The sequence below is a fragment of the Haplochromis burtoni genome, unplaced genomic scaffold, assembly GCF_018398535.1.
Source record: "Haplochromis burtoni strain Fernald_Lab_line unplaced genomic scaffold, NCSU_Asbu1 Contig_87, whole genome shotgun sequence".
In the NCBI taxonomy this organism is placed as follows: domain Eukaryota; kingdom Metazoa; phylum Chordata; class Actinopteri; order Cichliformes; family Cichlidae; genus Haplochromis; species Haplochromis burtoni.
Window position 1 is genome coordinate 2,054,184 of NW_024582448.1, and position 25,261 is coordinate 2,079,444.

At 41.6% G+C, this 25,261-nt stretch overlaps 1 protein-coding gene across 13 annotated transcripts in view; it reads right to left on the reverse strand.

The window, feature by feature from the left end:
- Window positions 1–25,261, reverse strand: part of tns1b (tensin 1b) — a 184,819-nt gene that overhangs the window by 100,420 nt on the left and 59,138 nt on the right. For all 13 annotated transcript variants that reach the window (XM_014334657.2, XM_042222520.1, XM_042222518.1 and 10 more), the window contains exon 3: window positions 7,657–7,694. In XM_014334657.2, the coding sequence (XP_014190143.1) occupies window positions 7,657–7,694 (38 nt within the window). The remainder of the gene's footprint in view (window positions 1–7,656; window positions 7,695–25,261) is intronic.

Genomic DNA, 25,261 nt, shown 5'->3' on the forward strand with positions numbered 1-25,261 from the left:
CTATCGAGTAAAAGTTATATCGCGATACATATCGTTATCGTTCTATCGCCCAGCTCTATGACAAAGCCTTTAAATTTCACGGAGGCTCTAATAATTCTGTCCACATCTGTAGCACACAGCAGGAGGTAGCACATGTAGCAAGGACGACACTCACTTTGCATAAAATTTCAGACAATTGCCTTAAATATTTTCACGTGGGAGCAATCAGAAACTGCATACTTGTTCAACATGTCTTGACAAATACTGAATTGTAGTAAAAATGTTTACTTAGTCGATTATTTTCATCCTCATGGTATAAAATTAAGTCAAAATCGCAATGAAATTAAACCCAGAAAACATCGCTTCTTATACAAAAATGCACTCAAATTAGAAGCCATATGATTTATCCCATGATTGAGCTGTTGTTGTGTTCCTGCAAACGTTTGCGGTCATAAGGAGGAGAACAGAGTAGCGAGCATGTGTTCTGTCCTGTGACTGCTAATTCAATTAGCCTCAGAGCTGCTGGCTGGCTCTGCATTTGATCAGACGAGGAGCTGTTGTTTTCTTTTTGTTGTTTGTTTGTTTTTTTTTAAAGTAGGTGCAGATGCCATGACCAATACAGGAATATTATGGTCATGAGCCCACCATTGTGTGTTTGCTCTAACTGGTTGGCGCGCTAAGTGTGTAACAATTATACAACTCTGACACGGCCTCTTCCGTTTGTTTTCTTAACAGAGGGTCAGCCCCTCTCCTACTTTAACTTCCATTTCTCACTCTCTGCACGGCCAACACAACATGCAAAATGAAGGAAGCTGTTAATGTTGTCAAAGGGGTTCAACGCAATGCTTTGAAACCTCCCCAAACTTGGACTTATGTAATGTCTTACAGCAAAAGCACAATATGTATTTCCCCCCCCCTTTCTTTGAATGCCTTGTTTATCCATTAGAACGAAAGCAATGCAGAACTAAGAGCATCAAGGCCTTTTCTACATCGAGGGGGTTGAGCGCCATAAGTAATATAAATTTCCTGATGATGACTCAATTTATTTAAATGATCAAAGAACCTGTTATATTATGTGTCTTAACAGAAACATGAATTTATAAGAGAAATTAAAGGTGAAACTGCTACAGAGACTGTGTTACAGTCTTTGAATATGAAAAACCTTTGCTGGGGCTCAGTTGTGGTGACACATCACAGTTTCTGCCTGTGTGATAAATCAGCGCTGTGGCAATGTGTGGTATCTACAGGAAGTTACTGGAACAGTAGTCAAGGTTAATCAAGCCAAATGATCCTGACAGCTGCTGCGACTGCTGAAGCAAGCGCTACACGAGAGAGGATGAGGCTCGAGGGCAAGAGGGAAAAAATGCAAACTAAATAAAGGCTTGTGTGTCAATAGAGACTGGCTGCAAAGACACATGGGAGCAGTGGGTCATTCTGGGATGAATCTTCTTCTTTCTGTCTTCTGGCACCGTGTGGAATAATCTCCAAAGTTTAAATCATGGATACACTGGGCTGGGGAAACAAAATGAATCAGTGACTTTAAATGAATTTGTATGTAAAGCCACTGCTGGTTTTCTCCTTTGGTCAACTTCTTCCTGAAGTAGACAGTATGAAAGATGGATCCAGGTATGCCTCCAACAGTTCAAATGTGTGTTGGGTAATAGGGGAGTCTGAATTGGCTGTAGGTGTCTAACTATATGTGAACCCTGTGATGACCCTGTCCAGGGTTTACCCCACCTCTCCTCTAAAAGATGGATGGATAGGACATAGTGGTGCTTTGAACCAAATGATACTCACTAACCAGAGTAGGTAGGATCAACCCTCTGGGGAGCGTCAACTTCATGCCAGATGTTTCTACAGCTAACAGAGTTTTCGCCTTGAACCCAAGTGTTGGACCATCACACCTTAGCCATTTCACACATGCACTGCAGCCCTGACCTTTCACTGATTCATACATTCAGACAATTAACAGACAGCGAGTGTGTGCTGATGTGCGTCGTGTCCTGCCTCCTGCTTGATCGGCACAGGCGCCACCTCATGACCATCAATCTCCAGCTGTCTGCCTCATATGTGAAAGGCCACATCTGGACAACGTCCAGAAAATCAGATCTGTACAACATCCAGACCTCATTACCTGGATTCATGGTTGAAAACAGTTCATCCATATCCATATAGAACAGATTTGTTTTGATTTATTGGGTGTGGGCTCTGAGGATTCATTAAACAACCAACCGCATAATCAAAATAACAATAATCTCAAAATCATCTAAAAAACAGAAAAAGAGGTCAACAACAGAACAAGCTATTGAATATGAATCCAGGTTTTACCACTGAAACAAGTGCCCAGATAACTGCTAACCAGATAACTGCTCCAGAATTTCACAGTTATCGATGCAAACATTGTTGTCCAGGTGAGGAGAAGGCCAGCTGCAGACCTGACGATCTCTCTCAAAAATGCATCTCACATGTGTGGATACAGGTGTTTGAATGTGTCAAAGATTTGGAAGCAATAAATAATACAAGGTAGACTGTTTGTCTTATTTGTAGCCGCACCAAGAACTTTATATCTCCAGGTGATCGCTCAGAAATGTTAAAAATGTCGGGAAACGGTAGCTACTGACAGGCAGACTGTGCCAGAATGACTATTGAACTCAGTGGTATGTAGTAAGATCCAGAAACTTCCTGGAAAGGAGAATATTTATGTAAGAGGCTCAATTCTGCAAGTGAACCTACTGGTTTTATTATCATTGACTATTATTTCAATAGATTTATACTCTGAAATGCTCAGTAACACAATTTAAGCTTGATGAATGGGAAAGGAATCAAGTGTTAGTAATAATGTTGCAACTTTCATGAAACAAAGGGGGCAATTTGCAGCTTTTCACTTGGCAAACCTGATGAGCCGAATGAGGGCACATCCATCAGGAAGCTCCAAGCAGCAACAACAGAGCTCAAACTGCAACATGATGTGCTCAGTGAAAGGAACTAAAAGGGTCACAAACAACAAATCTGAAATAACAAAAGCACAAAGTGGAAGCGAGCCAGCACAAAGAAACGTACGAGTTCTCTCCACAGTTTCAAAGCATGCGCTCTGAGAATTTCAGGAGCTGACAAAACAAGTGCTTCATCATTTCAGAGAAGCGGAACGAAAACACCAGCAGACAGAGAGGCGGAGAGATGATACGCTCTTCCACGTTGCTCCTGATTAATGGTGGAACACGGTGGTTTCCTTCTCAAAACACGCTTGACATGCAAGGATCAGAGAAACCAAATAACTTCGACTGGACAGCTCAGCTGTACAACACAACATACACCAAATACTATATTACTATACTATAGCCACATAAATACACAGAATGGCAGGTTCCTTTATTACTATGAGCAAGGACACTGCAGTTCATTTCTGTACTATAAAGTGAAGTAGCACCTTAATAGAAGCAACTTCATGATTTTAAACGCAGCTTCAGAATTACCCCACACTACTAAATCATGTTAGCTCAGGTATGTTCAAAAGGTAAGGAAACAGCACAATGTTTAGTGTACATAGAGGATCTTTGCCTTTTAGTGACTACTGTCAATAGAGATACAGATTTTAAGTGAAAGCAATTCCATTCCTTGCTTGACTTCCTTTCTATAGACCTTTGTAGACTGATCATAAAGCAGCCTTAAGGTGCGTCCACACAGATAGTGACTGCTGGTGATGTCCCAACAACAAGAGACCACCCAAAGCAAAGCAAGTACTGGCAGGTCAAGAGTTAATATTGTCTCAACTCAAAAAAAGTCAAAAAATTAAAGCAACTACCAATGAAAGTGAAGAATGCTGTTGATTGACATATAGTACAAAGGAGTAGTAATTACACTAGTAGATTGTCTACTAGCAACCAACCATTAGTGACAAAATAATGCACAGTGAGCGAATCTCTTCCTGTATTTATATAGGATTTGCAGGTGGCTGCTCCTTCCCAAACCTGGGTCTGCTGGAGGTCTCTTCCTGTTAAAAGAGAGTTCTTCCTCACCACTTTTTTCCAAGTCCTTGATCAGAGGGGACTTGGCGAAATGCCGGGCTTCTCTTTCTCTGTTTGTTGAGTTTATCTTACAATGTAAAGCACTTTGAGCAAACTGTTATTGTGAATTGGTGTTAAATAAACTCAAAGTTAATTAAATACTGATTGTAATTAGGGCCAGGCAATGACAAGGCTACTGTCCTTATTAGCCTATTCTTATCATTTATGTTTTTAACCAACATCCTTCTTGGATTTGACCGCTATTTTTATTTTCCTCACATTTATTTAGGGTTACAGTTTGCTCTTGAGAGAAATCTGTTGCTCTAGACCTGTCCGTGCTTGCGGATGGCTTTAAGGTATCAACACTACCTCTTTCACATCAATGTGTAATCTCCTGAGGAGTAAACACTGGGCAAACAAACCAATATTTTAATAACTACCTTGATTCAGGTAAATGAAGACTGACAGCCCTGAATTTGATCTTGATAACTCTAGTTGAGGTTACATTCTTTCTAACTTCACACCTTCAACGTCACGTGTATTAAACCCCAGCAGAAAGTAGTCCTTACTAGGATGAAGTCTTTTTGGAAAGATGGTGTCCTGAACTGATTTTCAGCAGTGTTTTCTTGGCACAATACCCTGTAAGGTTAACTAAAAGGGAAAAATAAATATATTTTAATTAGAACTGAAGTCTGAATGCACTCATGTTGTTATTTAACTGCTGGGCAGGGTGGAAGGCATACAAGCCATGCCTTTAGACTGAAATTAGTGCCTAAGCAGTTTGAGGTTTTACCTTTCCTCAGCGCTTTCACAGCAAGTTGGCACGAAAGTCCAGAAATCCAGCCTCTCTGTTTTTGTAAGGAAGTATATATATATTATATATACAAAGGAGACTATGCATAAAGAAGGGAGACTTGTAAATTAGCCTGAAAAATGGATAGATACCATCACTTTATGCAAACTTATTCATGTTCACTTTCAGGATCACCCTATGTGATGTTTTTGGCTCTTTCCTGTCATCACCCAGAAGCAAAATTTTACTGACAAGATTTAACACATTTTCACAGCCAGCTGTGAGTAAACAGGCATGAAGGTGGGGAGGCATTTTGTGACCATTTGTTTGCTGCCCAGTTAAATATGGGCTGTATATTATTCTTATCTCCAGATGGAGATTTATAATTGTAACGTGTACTTACGAAAACTGTCCTACCTCTGACTTATTTTTGAGCGCTCAGATTCCTAACATTTCAGATCATATATGGCTGACAGGTCGCAGAAAAGAGCTTTAGCTGGATTTTAAAATAAATAAGTCATAAAAATGTAGCCAGTGGTCTCGCAGGCCTGACTGAGTGCCGATAGTTATCATGCTTGACCCTGTCGCGGTCACTCCCTTGTTTTTCATCTCAGGCTTTTTAGCAAATTGCTTCCTGCCAAAGCCTTGACATTTTTAGCTGAAATGTTTAGAAAAGGAAATGCTGCTGTGATTTTTGGAGATGGAAAGTTGCAGGTTTGTATATATAGACACTGGCAGTTTGCTAGGCTTCTCCAACAAATTTGACCTCTGGCTTCCTGAAATTCAAGCGTTATCATGTACTGTGTACTTCCATTCATCACACTTTAAAAATTGCACGATCTGCAGGGAAAACAAAGGAGAAAAAGACGTAATTTCTTCAGGTTTCAGCGACACATTTCTTCTCGATAAGGCCCTTTCAAATTACTCTGGATCAAAGTACATATTATGAGGGAAGTCAGAAGCTCATCGCTAACCAACACCAATGCTTTACCAACATTAAAGTGAGAGATCTGGATCCACAGCAGAATTTCATGTTATTCTTTTTCCCTTTAGTAACATTGTGTTTTTTCCCCCGAAGCTCCAGCTCTCCACCAGGTTTCATGAAATTTAGGTTTACAGTAACCTTGCTGAAACCCTACCATCACCCCAGTTACCTACCTAGCTGTCAGTTAGACAGCTACCTGTAGATGCTAAAGATTGATTAATTTAATGATTGCTAACAGGCGCACACAGCAGAATAAATGGAAAGCTGGACAGAGGGACTGGTGTCACTCACAGGTTTGTAAAGTGTCATTTTGAAGCTTCAAGATTAGCAACTTGGATGTGTCGAATGAAGGGTGGATCTGACTTTGAAACCACATGCTCATGAGCATATTCAGGAAAATCTTCTTATAGAATAACCAGAATTTATAAAACTTAACGGCCTGTTTAATATGACCTGAAAGTATTGCCTGACACCATGAAACAACAAAGAAAGGTCTGCTTCCCATAGACTTTGATATAACTGCAAGTCATTTTTAACCACAATACTCCCTACTGGCTATTAAACAGGATGCATTAAGCATTAAGACTCTTCTGTAATGCTTCACTTTTCAGACCCACACACTCCCACTCTATTCTCATCTACCATTATTAACCCAAGGTTAAGAGAGAATCACACAAAAGGTTTTTAACCTCCCCCTACAAGAGGCTCAGATCCTAACTGGACATATTTGTAGTAAATTGCTTCTTTAAGCCCACTAAAAAAGTCTAAGTCATTCATGAAGAGGTTTGAGTGCATGACAATTCATTGTCAGAATTAGAATCAGCTCTGAAATTGCCACATATTCCCATATACACCCGTTTCCCCAACTTCATATTAATCAAAAAACTGATAAAGGTCACACATTCTTTCAAACAGCAGTAAGACTATTCCATAGAGGTCACTGGCTACATTATCTATCTATGATGGTGGATGTGTTATATTTTAAAGGTTGTTTAGAGCTGTGGAATTAAACCTGAACCCTTGCACCTGCTCTCTCACTAGCTTTGGTGAACTAAAACTTTAAACCATCCTAAGAAACTGGCACTCTCATTTGTAAAGGTTATAATATTGAAATGCAGTCACCAGTGAGACAGGAATCACACGCAGGTCTTATAATTTCAGCCATTTTGTTTAATAACGTTCCACTGGAGACCTCCCTCACATGGTTCACCAAACCCACCGCCTCTTATTCAGCGTGGCCCGCCTGCCCTGCGCCCCTGGCATTTCCTGTGTGTAAAACAGAGTGGGCAACGCTGGCAACTAGCACCCATTTCCAATAATGGATACCAGATGAAGGGTGTGTGTTTAGGTATGTGCTGTATGTGTGCAAATCCTGCCCTAAACCCTAAATGAATGCTGTACCTTTCTAATTATCCAGCACGAACTCCAGCTTCTCTTTGTTTTCCCTCCCATTTTCTTGCTCTTTGCTTTCTTTCTTTCTTTTGCTCTTTGCTTTCGCACAACATGATTAATCGAGCTCCAGCTCCACCAAGAGGTCTTTTATTTTTAGAACACGGGGACGATCTCCAAGACGCAAGAGCTCATCCAACATAAACAGATTCTGGTACAAAGAGTACTTGTTTAGACATTCTTAAGATTCTTCTGCAGAACATAAACTCCCCCCAAACCCCACCTATCTCAACATCTGCATGTATATGTGCACATACGCACATCTTAAAGAGTAGATGGCTCCAAATAAACAGAACATTCAGCCCTTCTCATGTTCCTTCATGTGGAAAGCAATATTCACTTGATGCATGAAGGTATTACTAAATATAACATTCAAATATCAGCAAACGTGACATTGCCTTCCTTTATGGGTTTTTTTATGTGTGCAAATTGTTTAGGACTCTTACCTTGACTTCACATTTCTTGTGGCATGCGATTCGGCACACTGGAAAAAGAGAAAAGGAGAGAAAAACCAATTAACTCCACAGATCATAAAAAGCTTTTGAACATTATGGAGAAATTCAGACTTCGTGTTGCATTATGAGTGATGACGCTGAGCAGCTGTCAAGAAGACATGAAAAAGCAAGAGGTATATTCAAATTCCACAATGTTTGTACTGTGGTCAAAGTCAAACAGCATCTGCTGTTAGCAGGCTGATACTGCCACAGCAGCTCACACTCCCAGCAAAGGCTTAGAATTCACTGCTGTGAAGGATAACACACAGTGAGAGATCTCATCTCTGTGTCATCGGTTAAATGAACTTTTTAAAGTGTAATCATCACCGGTGCGATGATCTTTTTACTGAAGCATCTCAAAATCTACAGATGCACATCAAAACAAAGTCAGCCGGACATAATAAAGAAACCACTGTGAGAGTTTGGACTGCAGTACTCATCGTCTCCCAGACTAAACAGCTTTCAGTGCAATGAATGAGTCAGGATGTTTCAGCCGTCTGTGCATTTGTGCGACAGGCCACCCTCCAGTTATCGATTCCTACACTGACCACACGACTGTCACATGAAGTTAAAAGATCTGATTTATCTCGAGGTCTGCAGCTGGAAAATATTAGGTTACTCATTAGTCCCAAACAACAAATGATCAGTCTTGATGCATGCTCAATTATCCAGGAAAGGAAATCCCAAAAAGTTGATTCTGTTCATCTGGACGCAGCGTTTCCAGTGGGAGAGACGTTTCGTCACTCATCCAATGACTTCTTCAGTCCCAGCTTCAGTGGTGCTGGTTTCAGTCATTGTGCAAATGTACTGTTTATAAGGTTGGGGAAACCTGCAGTCAGCTGAACTGAAGAAGTCACCTGGATGAGTGACGAAACGTTTCTCCCACTGAAAACGCTACGTCCAGATTAACAGAATCAGCTTTTTGGAGTAATTAATCAATTTTCCTGAATTTCTTGCTCCAGAATATTAATCTTAGGCACCGTTTTAAAGATCAGGGACAGATTTTCTTCCTGTTTTTGGAAACTTTCCACTTCTTGAACATTTTAATTCTCTCACCTTTTTTGCTACAATAAAAATCCACGTCTGTCTGCTTCATTCCAACCAGCACCCCAATTTTTCTTGGGTTATTCCTGGATTTTAAGACCACCTTCTAGAGTTAAGCCTTGCTCTTTCTCCTAGGAACCTTCTGGGATTTTTTTAAAGCCTCTCAAACTTTATTCAGAATACTGAATGAAACAGCCGTTATCTTTTGTGTCACACAAGAGCGTCGAAATCAGTCATATTTGTTATTTTTAGCAAGATGTCATCTTTTCTAAACATTTTCTAAAACATGACTGATTGCATGAGATGTATTCAGGTGATATCAGTAAATTGCAGCTATGAAAAAAAGAACCTCAGTTGCACTCTCTTCAAATAGCCACTGCACCAGTACAGTATATGGTTAAAGCAGATCTCGAAAATTTCATCAAAGATTAAAGAAGTTGTTTAACTATAGAATTTCTGCACAGTTTTCACAGCTCCCCTTCTGTCCTCAAGGCCTCTCTGTGGACTCCCACTGGGCCACCAATAAGGGTCAACAAGAGAGAGCACCTGGACCAGCGGCTCATAAATTCTCAGCTTCCCTCGAAGGACAGAAAACCAAAACACGGCTCAGCGTGCCGAGGTGTAGGCTTTCCAAATAAAGGAGAAGGCTGTATGCTTTTACTGGAACGCTCTACGCCTTATGTAATGAGTTTTTCTTCCTGTCTCGAGCCACATTCTTCAAAGCAGTTGTAATATCTGTTGTGAATAGTTGTCAAGTCATTGATATGAAACTGGGAGGTGGCCAGTCCTGACATTGTGTGAGAGTCAGATTGTGTGTTTTGTATTATGTTATGGTGGCAGTGCAGTGTTTTCCTGAACCCTATACTTCCTCTACTCTTGCTTCCTAAACACTATGTTCTCTCTGATGTATACAGATTAATCATACAGGATATCCCTGAAACACTCCTTTAGTTCTAAAACCACGTGGAGTTTTCTTTGCGTGACCCTCCTCCTTATAAGCTTCACTCTATGAATGTCAAGTCAATGTTCCACTGGGGCCAGCAGTTTAGTACATACAGACAACACAGAAAGACTTGATAAAATGCTAATTCTCCCAGGCTTGTGTGAAAGACATATCTTGACATTTCTTGGCCAAGTTCAACTAGTGAATGGTTTTGCACTTGCACAGGCTTAAACAAATCTGCAACATAAAAGGTAAAAAGACCAGAGGTGGAAGGTGAGACTGAGGGAAGAACCTGTTGGATGAACCCAGAAAAACCTCTAAAAGGAGGCAGCTAGTATTCACAGCCTTGCCTTATTGGTTATTACCCAGAGCTCATGACCACAGGTGAGGGTTGGAACATAATCTGGTAGCTGGAAAAGCTTTGCCTTTTGACTTATCCCACTTTTCACCATGACAGTCTGCTACAACGCCTTCATTCCTGAAGATGCTGCACCAACCCACTGGCCCAGCTCCTTTCCATCATCGTGAATAAAATCCCAAGATACTTGAACTCAGGGGCAGCTTCTCCCCCAACATATTGGGAGAAAACTACTGTTTTCAAGCAGATAAGCTTGTGGAAACTATGAATTTAAGGAGATAAACAAGACTTTGTTGGTGCAGTGGCGCCTATTGTGTACTATTCTTCACAGCTGACTTACTCTGGTTGCCAGAAAAGCGCAGACTGAGCATTTTTCTTTTAAACAAACACACTTAGTTTAGTTAGAAGTCATCTTTTAATTTCAATATAAAAATCTATTTCAAACGTGCATGAACAATATCTAATGTCGGTTCTAAAGCAGGTTACGCTAAAACAATGACATACTGCTAAATTTGCAGCAGGTATCTTTAATGTTGGATAAAAAAGCAGGGGTGTGAACTCTTTTCCGCCAAGATAAGTTTGAGAACCAGTGCATTTAAGAAGGTTAATGCACACGTCTCTTTTTAAGAGTTAATTTGACTGAAACTTATTTGGTTATGAAATGGTTTTGATCAAACTGTCACACAATGTTTATTTTTAAAGACTGTTATTAGCAGATGCTGTTTTCTTGTTTAAATATCAAGTTTCCGATGTGTAAATTACACGTAAATACATGCAAATGATCTTCTATCTCATCCTGTGACACATGGTGCTCTTATTGGGACTGCTGTGGCCTCTCTGATGTCAGCAGTCATGGTGTGGTTGAGTGTGTGTTGGTCATTTAGCTCAGTAGGAAAACATCTGGTCTCCAGAGTGCGATCTCATGAGTCTGAGTCTCCCTCATGGTGAATTACATTTTGATGTTTTATACACCCAAAAATGACATTTGTTTTTTGTTCGTTTCATTTTGTTCTCAAAAATGATCAATGAAAAAGAATGAGAAGTTCAAGAAGGATACTGAGGAACATCATCATGGCCGCCCGCACAGCTTTTCAGTAAATGTTCTGTCAGTGATTATTCGACATTGTTTTCAAGAATCTTATTTTTAAGACATGATGTGACACTACAGTTAAACATCAGACACTGACAGTAAAGCCAATAGTTATTTGCTGAGAGGCTCAAGTCATCAAGACCAAGAACACCTGATGTTTTACCTTTAGTCTTAAATGCTTTAAAAGATGACAGCTGCCTTTGGTGCAGGCTTCTTCAGTTCTAAAACCTGATGGAGAGTCACAGTTTAGTGGAGGTGTCACCCTGGATGTGGTCCTGAAAGATGATGAACCACCCTGTAATTATGTGAGTCATTAAAGGCCACACATCCAGGGGACAAACTCCCAAACACAATTCAATTTATATAGTGCCAAATCACGACAAGAGGTGCCTCAAGGTGCTTTACATTGTAAGGTAAAGACCCTACAATAATAGAGAGAAAACGGAGAAAACCCCAAAAATCATATACAAGCACTTGGGTGACAGTGAGAAGACAAAACTCCCTTTTAACAGGAAGAAACCTCTGGCAAAACGAGGCTCAGGGAGGGGCGGCCATCTACTGCGACTGGTTGTTGTGGTCGTGGCAGACCAAAGTGACTGAACAACTCTCAGGACCACCTAAAAACAGGCCAAAACCTGAGACTCTCCATCAGTTTTGGAACTGAAGAATCCTCGTGGATGAGAGCTGAAATGTCTTCATGAATCAAAAAGAAGTCCTATTGCCTTTAGCAATGAAAAATGGCCTGGATGCGGAGAAGCTACGCAAAACTCTTTACTTTTACTTTGATGCACTTTGAAGTCCTTAATTTTGCTCAAGGTCAGAGGTCATGTTCTCTGAGCAGCAACTGTAAGGATTAAGGTACAACCTACAAGGCTTTTCAGGAGACTTTAGTTTTTCTTTCACATCTAACCCTATATTCTTTGGAATGAGAGAAAAGTTAGGGGTTTAGGAGTGGGTACTTATCAGTTTTAAAATCTATCTAGGGTTAAATTAACATACGAGAACTTTATTAACATTATTTACGTCAGGTGCACAACACAGTTCAATGTGAGCTGCAAGATGATAAATGTAAGATAAAATATGTGTTCACTAGTATTTCAGTGTGCAACAAGAGTATGTCTACAAACTGAAACCTGAGAAAGTGAGAAGCTTCCTTTTTAGATCCAAAAAGTGTACTTACATCATGCAGAGGCATTTAGTTTCTATTTAAGCGCTCGCTGGACTATATTTGCACACGTGGGGGGCTTTTTTGACTTCTTAATTAGAGGCCTTCAAATCTGGGAGGCACCATGAAATCCTACCGGGATGCACAGCGCATCCCAGAAAGTTCCCAGAGTGAAACTAGAAGGGTTTGTTTCTACAGCATGACTCACATAATCTGTCAGGGAGATCGACTCCAGACAAAAATAATGAAACACGTTCATTTAGATGACTGTCGATTCCCGCAAAGACTGTTTTCTTAACTCACGTGGGAGCTTGTAAACCTTCTGCTTGGCTTTTGTCAGGTTTACTTTCATGATCAAAATTGCTATGAATCATTATTTTCTTATAATTTATTGTTTTTTCCATCTAAACCACAGCTAAATCTGCCATAACTGCCCGTACAATGATGTAAAACAGAGCAAAGTACTAAAATCTCAATTGCTGACACAATTTGCCCACAAAGCCCATTTAACAGAGGCTCTGCAGTTTTAAATCATGCTGTATAATCTCACCGATTTGTCATGGACTCTTAGATGTTCTTGTTCTCTGAGCAGGCTACACTGGCTTAAAAGTGCAGACTGACAATCGATTTTTGAGTTTGGAAATAACAGAAACGTCATCACAGTGAGGCCCTGCAGCTGGGTCGGAGCTTTCTGTCCAATCACGTAAGCTTCTTCATCAGCTTAAGTGTTTTTCAGCATCAGCCTTTTATGGTGACGTATAGCAGATGAGAATCCTCGATGTTCGGAAACGTGCATCTGTGTAATCTCATAACAAATGGGAATGCTCATTGGATAAGAAAGCTCATGTCCATATACAACTGGAGAGATCCATGATGGCTTCTAAATGGATCGGGCGCTCTTCCCAAAGCCACAGTAAGAAAGTAAGAAGAAACGTTTAACCAGTAAATATTTGATAAATAGCTTAAACAATGATTTAGCTAATTATTGGTGGAAAAACAATTCAGAGTGGACCTATTGTGTTTTTTGTTTTTTTTAACTCTTAGACTCCACTAAAGTAGCTCTCCATGATTAACAGTCAAAGTAATCTTGATTTAACCTTCTCCTGGTCCTTACACTGACTCAAACAAGCTCTACTCCCTTTAAGGCCAAGCTTCACTCATTAGTATGACTAGCAAATGTGGTGCTGTTGGGATCTGCCCTTATATGGTCAATGTTGAGTCCTATACTACTGGTCTGACAAAGTTTGGAGTTAACTGGAGTCCCTTCTAGCTAAGCTGGGAAGGAAGTCGCTAGTCATAACTCACCTTCATCATTTAAAACTGATTTATTATCATCTAAAACTACACATTTTGTTTTTGAGCAGTTTTGCAGTATTTGCAGTTCAAAATAATCCTTTTCATTATATTGGACCGTGGTGCAGATGTTTTAGTGCCCTGAACACCTCCATTTAAACCAGCGTTCTCCTGATTAGAGCAGAAGGTTTGAACAACAGGTGCGAGTTCTGTGCCTATAGCAGAGGCTGTGTGCCTGACACGCTCATAACAGGGATATCCAATCACAATGACCACATAAAGAGCCAGGATTAGAGAAAGCTGTCAGAATCAAAGTCTTTAGAGCAGTGCGAAGCTTGAGCGTTAGGTCACAGGTGGCATCATTTAAAATTTTGACCATGTTTAATACTTGCATCCCGCACTGTAAGAGCATATATGTTACAGAAAATAAGAAAAGCACAGCCGGATCCCTTTAACGCTCTGTAGACTTGTGTTTCAGCGCTACACATGTGATGAGCTGTGACACAAGTCGCGTGGAATGTTCTCATATGTGTGGAAACCAAACACACTTTGCTTGATAAGCATAAAAGCCATGTTCTTGTCCATCAGGACGATGTCCAGCACCGTCCCCCGTAAACAACTCTCCTGGGCCACGTGGGAAGAAGTAAGACTTCCATATTGGGTGTGAAAGCGTGGAGCCCGGAGCGCTCAGGCTGGGCTTTACCTTGTTAGGAAGTCGGTGCTTTGGAGAATAAACAGAGCAGAAATGTTCCTGCTGGAGGGAGGAGAGGAGGGAGAGGAGGAAAGCAGCACAGTGATGAGGAGGGATGGAAGATGAGGAGAGAGAAGATACTGGAGAAAAAAGACATCTGTGCAGAGGATGAGTAATAGAGCGAGGGGGTGCAACAACTGCTCATATCAATCATTGAGAAGATGAGAGGACAGCAGGGATGGAAGTCGATCAAAATGAGGAGATGATGACGAGTGTGGAACGCCGGCTGCTATCTGAGTCTGGGTCTGTGGTATGCTTTACGACGTCAGAGGGAGGGGGAGAGAAGGGTTATAAAGAGGCGGGTGATTTCCTTCCCCTGGTCCCTTGGAATGAGCGTACAGTCCCACAGGGCTGGGCTGGACCCCTTTACAACACAATCAGAGGGGCAGGGGTTGGAGAATTTCCTCTTCCTCCACCCTCCTCACTCTCACTCTCTCCATCCTTCCTTTTTTCATTTGCTTCCCATGCACAAACACGTGAGCACCAACACGTGTACATATGATGCGCTAACATACACTCTACATCACTCGTGTGTGTACACACACCAAATCCCTGAAATCAGTTTTACACCTCTTTTTACACTGTAAGCGAAGCTACAAGATAAAATGTGAAGGTGGATGGATGGGTGGGTTTATTAAAGTAAAAACAAGAATGTCTTTGTCATGCTAAATGACACGCTACTTGCCCAAGTTTGAAACATTTTGGACTGGTAGGCGTTTCCAGGTCCTATTTTAACCAAACATGAGTCACGAGCCATTCATCGTGAATCTCACTGCTTGGAGGTCAGTAAACAGCCTTGTGATGCATTAACACGGCCTTAACACACGGCCTGATCCCAACGTGTCAGGGGGACAAAAATAGCAGCACTGTGTGCAGGAAAGTCTCACAGTGACAAGAAACTTTTGGGGACAAAATAATCATTTTGAAAGCTTCATGAAAAAAAAAGAATCTTGGAATCTCAATTAGGTGTTTTGTATTTACATAAAATATTCATGAACAAACACACTTTTAAAGCTGCAGTGTTTAAAAAGAAAGGTCTCCCACAACATTATACTTTTTTATATCAGGTAAAATTAAAATTGCACCACTGCATCTTCTGTGGGGTTTGTCACTCTTTATACTCCCTTACTTCATGAGAGGAGAGTATCACAGAGACATAAATTCTGAAGCTTGAAAAGAGAGCCCAAAGTAGGCTCAGGAGATCGGGTTCCCCCTCAGACCGCTCAAACATAATTATGGATTTTTTAATTGTTTATTTCTTTGGCTAAAGACATTTAAATACACCCCCCCGCCCCCCCCACCACATCAAAAACCAAACAAAAAAAAACACAACTATGTTTTTCTACCCAGCTTCAACTCCATTTATAGGTTGTAAACACCAAGTGTGTTTGAATTGGCATCTCTGGGTGTTTTTACTTGAAAGAATGTCTACTCAGTGGTTAGAAACCCACACATGCGGTAATGTTTTTTTTCCCTGTAAACACTGAAGAGACGGGACTTTCAGTGTTTATGATGAAGATGTCTAGCAAATGCAGGTGGGATATATAACATTTAACCTGCTTAAAAATATATATTTTCCATGTAATTATGTGCAATATGTGGAGAAAAACTGCCGAATCTCGCTGTTAGTTTGAATTAATTTTTCCAAGCAATGTCATCCAAATAGCAATAAAATAGCAAAAGTAATAATACATGCTGTGTTGCATAATTAACTGCATTAAATAAACAGAATCATCCATAAGCCAACCACTCATTTTGGAGTTTGTCTTAAAAACTGAATATTGTAGACAAAACAATTATCTTGTCACAAAAGTGACTCCACAGACGACAGCATTAAATCTTCTATTGTTCCAAACGCTTGAAAACCTGCAGTAAATTTCTTAATTTCATCACCTGATCCCTGTTGCGTGGTGCAAAGAATGCTATGAATGTGTCTACACATGCACTCTGCTTGCACCAACCTGCAGTGCACTTGCTGCATTTTCTGTGTACTGGAGCATTAATGTCAGTAATTATCGGCACCCAGCCACCTCGATCCATCTTTTGACTCACACAGGGTGTCATCATTCAGCCCACATGTTTTCCCGAGCTAAAATCCCTGCCTGTGCTGGGTTTCTGCGGGTAAAGCCCCACCTTCATTCAGCTGCTCAGCGTTTCTTAACTTGGGAGATCCCCACAAACATTGCAGGGGAGTTGGATAAATCCTGAGCAAGAGTTCCCATGGACTCAGATCTGTGTCATGAGTTTGCTTCTTCCTGACAAAACAGGACTTCTGTTTGTTTACTCTTGTGTCTGGTTGTGTGTGTTTCACTGTGAGTATTAGTCTGACTTTGTTTTGTTGAAACAGCTGTTTCCCTAAAACAATGTGCAGCTATGGAGAAAAAACACAGGAAAACACTCAGGATTTAAGTTTCTGTAGAAGAATTCTGGAATTTTACAGTCTGCAGCAGATGTAGTGTGAAACAAAGACCTCTGCTGCCACCTGGTGGTTGCTGAAGTCCCTGAATCTGCCATGTTTTTCAAAACGTTGAGGTTTTGTTTTTTTTTGGGGGGGGTTTAAATGGTGGCTCATGATTAGGGAGGCGTCCAACTTTTTGTCGGACTGCACGGCGCTTTTATCAATTGTCTCACATTTTGATTGCCTCTGGTTTACAAAAGTGAACATCTGGTAAGAAATGTGTGCCTCAAAAAGTGACGTGCTGATCTGTGCATCCCTTCTGAAACCCCACAGATGAACACAAACTCTTTGCTCTTCAGTTTATTGGGAGCTGGTTACCCTAATCATGACCCAAGGAGCCACAGTTTGTTGGAATTTTCTAAAGTGGTCCTGAGCAGCAGTGCTCCAGGCTTTCTGAAGCACTTTCAAAGGTTTTCTTGGACAATGGCAGCTTTTTCTCCAATTTTCAGTCCAGTTTTGCACCTGATTATTTTCAGAGGAATGATCCTTTGGTGGTTAAGACTTAGGTGCCAAATTTATGCCTGACTGATTCCTAAGTCGAGGGATGAACCACTGTTATGGTTACACATAACAGACAAGTTAGCAATGAATCAATTTTAAATTGCATCTTAAGGCAATTTGTTTCGTCCTGGTCGCGGAACACTGGACCAGCTCTTTATCCTCTCGAGGATACTTGAGGGTGCATGGGAGTTTGCCCAACCAGTCTACATGTGTTTTGTGGACTTGGAGAAGGCATTCGACCGTGTCCCTCGGGGTGTCCTGTGGGAGGTGTTGCGGGAGTATGGGGTGTCTGGCCCATTGCTACGGGCCATTCGATCCCTATACAACCGTTGCAAGAGCTTGGTTCGCATTGCCGGCAATAAGTCGGACTCGTTCCCGGTGGGTGATGGGCTCCGCCAGGGCTGCCCTTTGTCTCCGGTTCTGTTCATAATTTTTATGGACAGGATTTCTAGGCGCAGCCAAGTGGCGGAGGGCTTTCGCTTTGGTGGCCTCAGAATCTCATCTCTGATTTTTGCGGATGATGTGGTTCTGTTGGCTTCATCGGGTGAGGGCCTCCAGCTCGCACTGGAACGGTTCGCAGCGAGTGTGAAGCAGCGGGAATGAGGATCAGCACCTCCAAATCTGAGGCCATGGTTCTCAGCCGGAAAAGGGTGGAGTGCCCACTCCGGGTCGGGGATGAGTTCCTGCCCCAAGTGGAGGAGTTCAAGTATCTCGGGGTCTTGTTCGCGAGTGATGGGAGAAGGGAGCCGGAGATCGACAGACGGATTGGGGCTGCAGCTGCAGTAATGCGGACGCTGCACCGGTCCGTCGTGGTGAAGAGGGAGCTGAGTGTAAAAGCGAAGCTCTCAATTTACCGGTCGATCTACGTCCCTACCCTCACCTATGGCCACGAGCTGTGGGTAGTGACCGAAAGAACGAGATCGCGGATACAAGCGGCAGAAATGAGCTTCCTCCGAAGGGTGGCTGGCCTCTCCCTTAGAGATAGGGTGAGAAGTTCGGCCATCCGGGAGGGGCTCAGAGTAGAGCAGCTGCTGCTCCACATCGAAAGGAGCCAGCTGAGGTGGTTCGGGCATCTGACAAGGATGCCCCCTGGGCGCCTCCTGGGTGAGGTGTTCCAGGCATGTCCCACCGGGAGGAGGCCCCGGGGCAGACCCAGGACACGCTGGAGAGATTATATCTCTCGGCTGGCCTGGGAACGCCTTGGTATTCCCCCGGATAAGCTGGAGGAGGTGGCTGGGGAGAGGGAGGTCTGGGCCTCTTTGCTTAGGCTGCTGCCCCCGCGACCCGGCCTCAGATAAAGCGGATGAAGATGGATGGATGGATGGCTCTGTTAGTAGCAGCCTGTCACAAAACACATGACATGTTCACATTTCTTTGGTTGCATCTACAAAGCTGAAAACTCTCATATCTCAGTATGGTGTGGAGTGTGGGAGACCTAAAAAAAAAAAAAAAATATCTACAGCAAATGAACAGTATCTGAAAGTCATGTTCTTAAGAAAGAGTATAAAGAAGAGGAAAAAAATCCAGGAAAGACACGACACAGGACCTGAAAGAGTCTTCTGGATCTTCAGTTGATCCATTTGATGTTCACTGAAGCTTCATCAGAAGTGTCTCAGTGAAAGGACGGCTGTGAAGAAGCCACTGTTAAGCTAAGTTCACTTCATTAAGCTAAGGGAAACGGGGAGAAAAGGGTGGGGTATGCCAAATTACACATTAGTGGCAACAGGTCTGGTCTGTCGGAGTGATGTGTCCAAATTTGAAATTTGTGGTTAAAATTGTGGAATCATCATTCGTCAACACTGATAAAATTGTGAACATCACACCATCAGATTTTGATCCACCATGCAATACCATCTGGAAAGCATCTGATTGGCAACAGCTTCATTTTTCAGCACAGCAATGACCCCAAACACGCTGCCAGTGCAGTAAAAGCACACCTGGATAGAAGAAGAAAAAAAAAAAACAACACACACTGGAACACTATCAGTCAACATTATTGAAGCAGCTTGAGATCATCTTGACAGAGAACAGAACAAAAACGCAGAAACATCCAAAGAAGAGCTTTGAATGTCTTTCAAGAAGTCTGAAGAACTATTCCTGAAGACTATTTGAAATTACAATAAGATGCCTCAAAGGGTTCAGGCTGTGCTGAAAAATCAAGGTCCTCATACTAAATATTGACTTTCAAGCTTGTTAGAATTGTCTAAACCCTGTTTTTGCCTTAACACGTAATATAAGGAAATAACGGGCATCTGAAGACTTTAGCGCAGTAGTGTAAATAATGAAAAGTGTATCACGTATCACGTTCTATTCAGTTAAATTTAAAACAGCATAAACTCATCAGGGATTCTTTTACCTCTTTTTACAGCCAGGCTCGCCCCCTGCTGGCTAACATAAAGAATGTCAGTATGTCAGGGACAGATTACATTCAACTGAACAGCATCAGATACGGTTGTAATGTTTCCATCAATCCAGCTGGTGGCTCCCTGACTGCATGAACTGATTCGTAGAGTTCACTGGAGACTGGTTTGTTTCCTTGTCTATTTGAACAACAAGCAATGTGCGCAGATTTCTTAGAACTGACAAGAAGCTAATCAGAGAGCAGGTGTGAGTGTTACAGAGTGTGAAGGTTTCAGAAGAAGAAACTAAATCTGTACAAAATCAACCCCGTTGTTTCTGACAGCGCAGAGAGCCCATGTGCCTGATCACTGCTCACTGAAAATCATTGTCCCATCAGTTTAGCAGATTAGTATAACGACATCTGACAGGGAGACGGTTACTTTCCATCATCTTCATCAATCTGCTCTCCTCGTTAAGCCAATGACTTCTGTCAAAGCACGGCATCACAGCTTCGTACGGTTTGTATGCGTGCGTACATTTGATGTGAACTTGGGCACTTGCTGCACAAACTGAAGTAAGATCTTACTCTGCTGGCGAGTAATGAGCCCATTTTGACACGATGCTGTAACACATGTTTTCACAGCCTAAGAATTTCTTAGCATCAGTGTACAGCTCCACGTGCAGGCAGTTCTAGTTGTGCGTGCATGTGCGCATGTTTGCTTGATGTGTGATAAGTGTGCATACTTGATGTGTGAGACGTGTGTGCGTGTGTTTACCTTCACTGGGGTTTGCTACATACCAGCTGTGTGAGCTAAGGGGTCAAGAACAGAGCAACGATAACCTTCACTCTTGGTAACAAACACACACACGCACCTGCTATAGTAGATTTTCTCTGGTCTGTGGAGAGGACCCGTGTGCGGTCACAAAGGAGTCGCAGAGCTAGACTCTTTGCAGAAAAGTGCTTCTTATCAAACCTCCACCATTTTCTAAAAAATATTTTGGAGCTGCAGAAGTTTTATTAACTGCCTATGACTCTTCTGCCAAATTCTCAGTTGGATTTTACCTTTTAAGGGCACAATAGCAGCTCTAATGTACTACACACGAACATCTCTGTGAAAGAATATAAAAGCCAGTTCCTGCCTGCAGGCCCACCAAAACAGACTGCCTTTTTTTTTTTTTCTTTTGTTTTGTTTTTTTAACTGGAAAATTTCGGCCCTGACCTGCGTCAACATGCTATTGTCGAAGTAACTAACACCTTGTATCTTAGCAACTGCTGAAGAGAGAGGAAGTGGAGGTGCTCCTGCCATTACGCGACCATGTGACTGGAGAGTGTTGGTAAACAAGAGCAGAAACAGGGAGGGAGGTACTGCAGGGCGATGGGAGTGGAGGTTTTGTTCTGAACAACCATTTAACACATGTTGGGTAATCGGCTTATTCACGATCTGGAAGAGAGTCCGATGAGAACACCGAAAACAATCCTCATGTCTGTTTGGTTACATGTGCAGAAACACGGGAAGCAGGGAGGAAGCAGCTGGCCCGCCTCCATCGAAATGCAGCAAAATGTGCACAATCAGCACCTAAAGCTCATTACCGTTTGCCCAAAAACCTCTTTACACTGAAGCGGTGTTATGAGACACACTGACACTTACATTTGTCTATTTTGTGTCCACAAGGTCTCCAGCTGACTACCTTTGTTCAGATTTCAGCACTATGCTCATCAATTCTGATTGTCTTTTGATCCTTTGACCTTCAGATTTGTTTAGCAAAGCGCACGAGATGTTTTTAGAACTAAAAAGACGTGCAGGTTTTTAAGCTGCTGACATTAGAAGGACAAAGTCATTTGTGGTTTGGGTGCAGCACAATAAGACTGCTGGACCGCCACGTCCTGCATTAGCAACATGCTTTTCCTGTTAGGTGCTCGTCAGTGCTGCATAAGGACAAAATTAAACATTTTCATTAGATATGGTGGTTGTTTAGACTTTTACTGCCACAAGACGCATTTTAAAACTATGTGGGAACGATTTACAGAATGGTGTGCTCTGTTTTTGCACAAAAAGGAATGAGGATCACAGATACAAGTGGCAGAAATGAGCTTCCTCCAAACAGTGTCTGTGTTCAGGAGAATCATAGCTAGGTATTCTCTTTATTGCTGTTGGGCAGACGACATAGAGGGATGGCTGCGTGGACTATCAGATTAAAGGACAGCTTTTATTGTCAAGCTATCAGACTCCTCAAAAGCAACACCTGACACTTCCAATGGCTAGATGGAAATTTTATGTGCTGTACGTTTTCTGAACGAGACAATCATGCTGCCAATAAAGGTCATTTAAAAAAGAAACAGCAGTTATAACAGCAGCTTTGTTTTCTGTAGCAGCTCAGTCTCACTTTTTATCATCTTTAAACCTGATACTGTCCCACTGTATTATGTCTGTGAAGGTTCTCAGTCATCCAGGTCAATATAGTCTAAGGAGCTTGGAAGGAAGGAAGAAAGGAAGAAAGAAAGAAAGAAAGAAAGAAAAGCATCTTTTCACACAAGCGTCTGAAGACATTTCACCTCTCATCTGAGAAGCGCCTTCAATTCTAAGGTCAAATGGTAGGGAATCGCAGATTTAAGCCCTACAGCAAATGCATACCTTGAAACTAAGCTTACCCTAATGAAATCAACAGATTATGTATTTAGATTTTACACAATGAGAATACACTTTTCAAGTGTTTCCAAAGCCCGAGCTCTTAGCTCTCTTAAAATCAGCTGAGTGCTTCTTTAAGTCTAAATACTTTAAATGTATCTGGGTACCATATTCTGCATCCTTGTCTCGTTGCTTCTAGTTTTGGCAAAATGGGAATTTAATGAATCATATGACATGGAGACAAACGAAGGAAGAGAAAAACAGAGACTGCTAGACGTCTGCTGTCTGAGCAGACAGCTGTCTCCTGTTCACTTTGTGTTGTCATCGTAAATCTGTCTCTCACACACACACACACACACACACACACACACACACACACACACACACACACACGACCAAAGCCAGATACAAGTAGGGGAAGAGAATTATACTGAGGTAAATTAAATCAAAATAGAGTCCAGTGAAGCCTTGCCATGATGGTTTAGTCCTCTAATAAATCATATCTTACAGGCGGTGGTCCCAGGTGCTGTCCTGTGTCAGTTTATGAGAACACTTAAGGGCTGTCTCCACACACAAGGGTATGCTGTTTAACCAAAACAGACTGACAGCAGCAGTGAGTGTGCGTCACATAGAAATACATCTTTTTGGGGAATGATTTATCATTTGCTGATCACTGCAAAGTGCACCAATGGAGATCTTTGTGGCATTTTAATGGAATTATTTGGCTAATAACAAGGTTTGCTACAGGAGACGGTTCATTCAAGAAGGCTTCTACATCAGGTTTTTTTTTTTTTGAGTATTTTACTTGTCTGTCAATTAGCACTTATTAGCAATAATCTATGTATATTGCCCATACACATGTAGTTTGCCTACTAAGATTTGTAGAATTAGCTAACTTAGCCTTCCACCCTCTCATCCAACAGCAGTGTTCAGGCTTGTAAATGTAGCCCAGAAACATTTTTTTGAACAGTACGTGTTGTTATTGTTGCGTAAGCAGCAGATGCAAGTTTGCTCCTGTGAAATACAGCATCCTATGCAGAACATGAAGGCTAATGTGAAGATTTAATTACATAAATTATCCCACCAAACACATTCAGAACACCTGGAAGCACAAGTTAGATCAGAGGATAAAGCAGGTGTTGAAGTTCAATTATTTTCTAAGCCTTTTATGATCCTGGAGGAGAAGACTTTACTGTGCCAGCATAATCTGCTCCTGCATCATTTTGCTTTATACTTGTAGTAGACACAGTCACCTAAAGACCTGCTCTAGTATCGCAACTGAGGAAAAGATTGTGCTCTTCTTCTGCTCTGTTTGTTATGTAATAGGAGATATAACCACACCTTACAGTATCCTGAGCTTTTGGCACTTTTTTAACATGAGCATTGCACAATAATATGTCAGACTGCCTTTGAGGAGCTGATAAGATACCAACAAACAAGTAATGTTCATGTTTTTCTAAGCTACATCAACCAATCCTGTGTCAGTTTTGGGAAGATGCAAACTAAATATCCCCCCCACTGTGTGCCAACCCACACATCCAGCCTTTTCCGCATGGATTCATTTGACGTTATCGGAGTGAAAACAGGCATTTCCACAACAGCACGATGTGCCAAGCAGGCCGAGGTCATATATTCTTCCGTTTTTGTTTTTGTCCTGCTCTGCACACTGGACCAAAAAGATTTACTGCGTCGAAATGGTCAGAAAACGGTGACCACATTAACGTCGGTTACTCCGTCTCAGCTTCTTTCCTGCGATTGTTTGACGTTTTATGTTATAAGCCTATCGCAGTAGTTTCAGGTTTAAAAAAAACTGTAAAAACATAAAAATAACCTCAGAAGGGTCCTGGCTATGTTAGTATATCCATTTAACACAGAGACACCCTGCAGTGTATATTTTTAAATGAGAAAACATGCCTCCATCTTTATTCTATTAATAATGACTGCACCGATGGAACGATGCGAATCAATCAGCCGTCAGTCAACCACATTGTCTCTTCAGTAAACACCATTAAGGAAATTGAGAAGCTGTTAACCTTTAACCCTCCCGGAGCTTCTTCTGCAGTCCTCTGTCACTTAACTGACTAAATCCCGACACAAAGGCGACCCCAAGTAACCTTGGATGACCTCTCATTTAGACCACTGACGGATGTGTAACAGATATTGCCTTCAATGTTTTCCTGACTGCAACAGTTATTATTACCATCCCTGTGTGCCTGTTAACTCTAGCTCGGGGAGATTTAAGTGATCAAACAGAGTTTAGATTAGGAGTCTAACGAAAGTGTTTTGCAGCCTGTTTCCAAAAAACATAATGCAATCATTTGTAAATCATTTTAATGCTATAGTTTAATGAAAAAATGCATGCAAGTAGCAAAAATGTATGCTCATTTTCTATTTGAAAATTAAAAACCTGAGACGGTAAAGAATTTAGGGACGAGTCTGAAAGCCAGCGCTGAGTGGACTCAGGTGGTATTTTATTAAAAACAGACGTATTTCTAAAGTGGAAATCACCACAAGGACTCAGCAACACCTCTGGAACCCATCATCAGTGAACACAGTTTGCTGCTGAATTCTAATTAAAACTGTCTGGATTGATAATTTGCGTAAATTCTTATTAGTGCCTGAAGCTAAGTGACCTATTCCAACTGTTGTGAAGAAGTACATGTATAACATGTGCTGGTGGGGGCTTTGTAAGGTGTGTATTCCACATTGTAAATGGGTGTATTTTAACCATAACTCAGTAGCTTTTGCTCAAAACCGTAACAAACAAGTGAAAGCAAAAACTTTCCAAGGAGTTTCCCCCCAAAGTCAGGTGTGTTTATGCCTCTGTAGTCGTGCCTGCCTGCTCCGAATATGACACTTCTTGGGACCTAAAAGTGGAAATGCTCCTTCAGGTGTTCGTCGTATAGGTAGTTTCAGAAATGGTAACATGGTTCAGACTGTAGAAGCAGGGAATCAACTCAACTGTTTAGTATGAGGACTTCTGGACA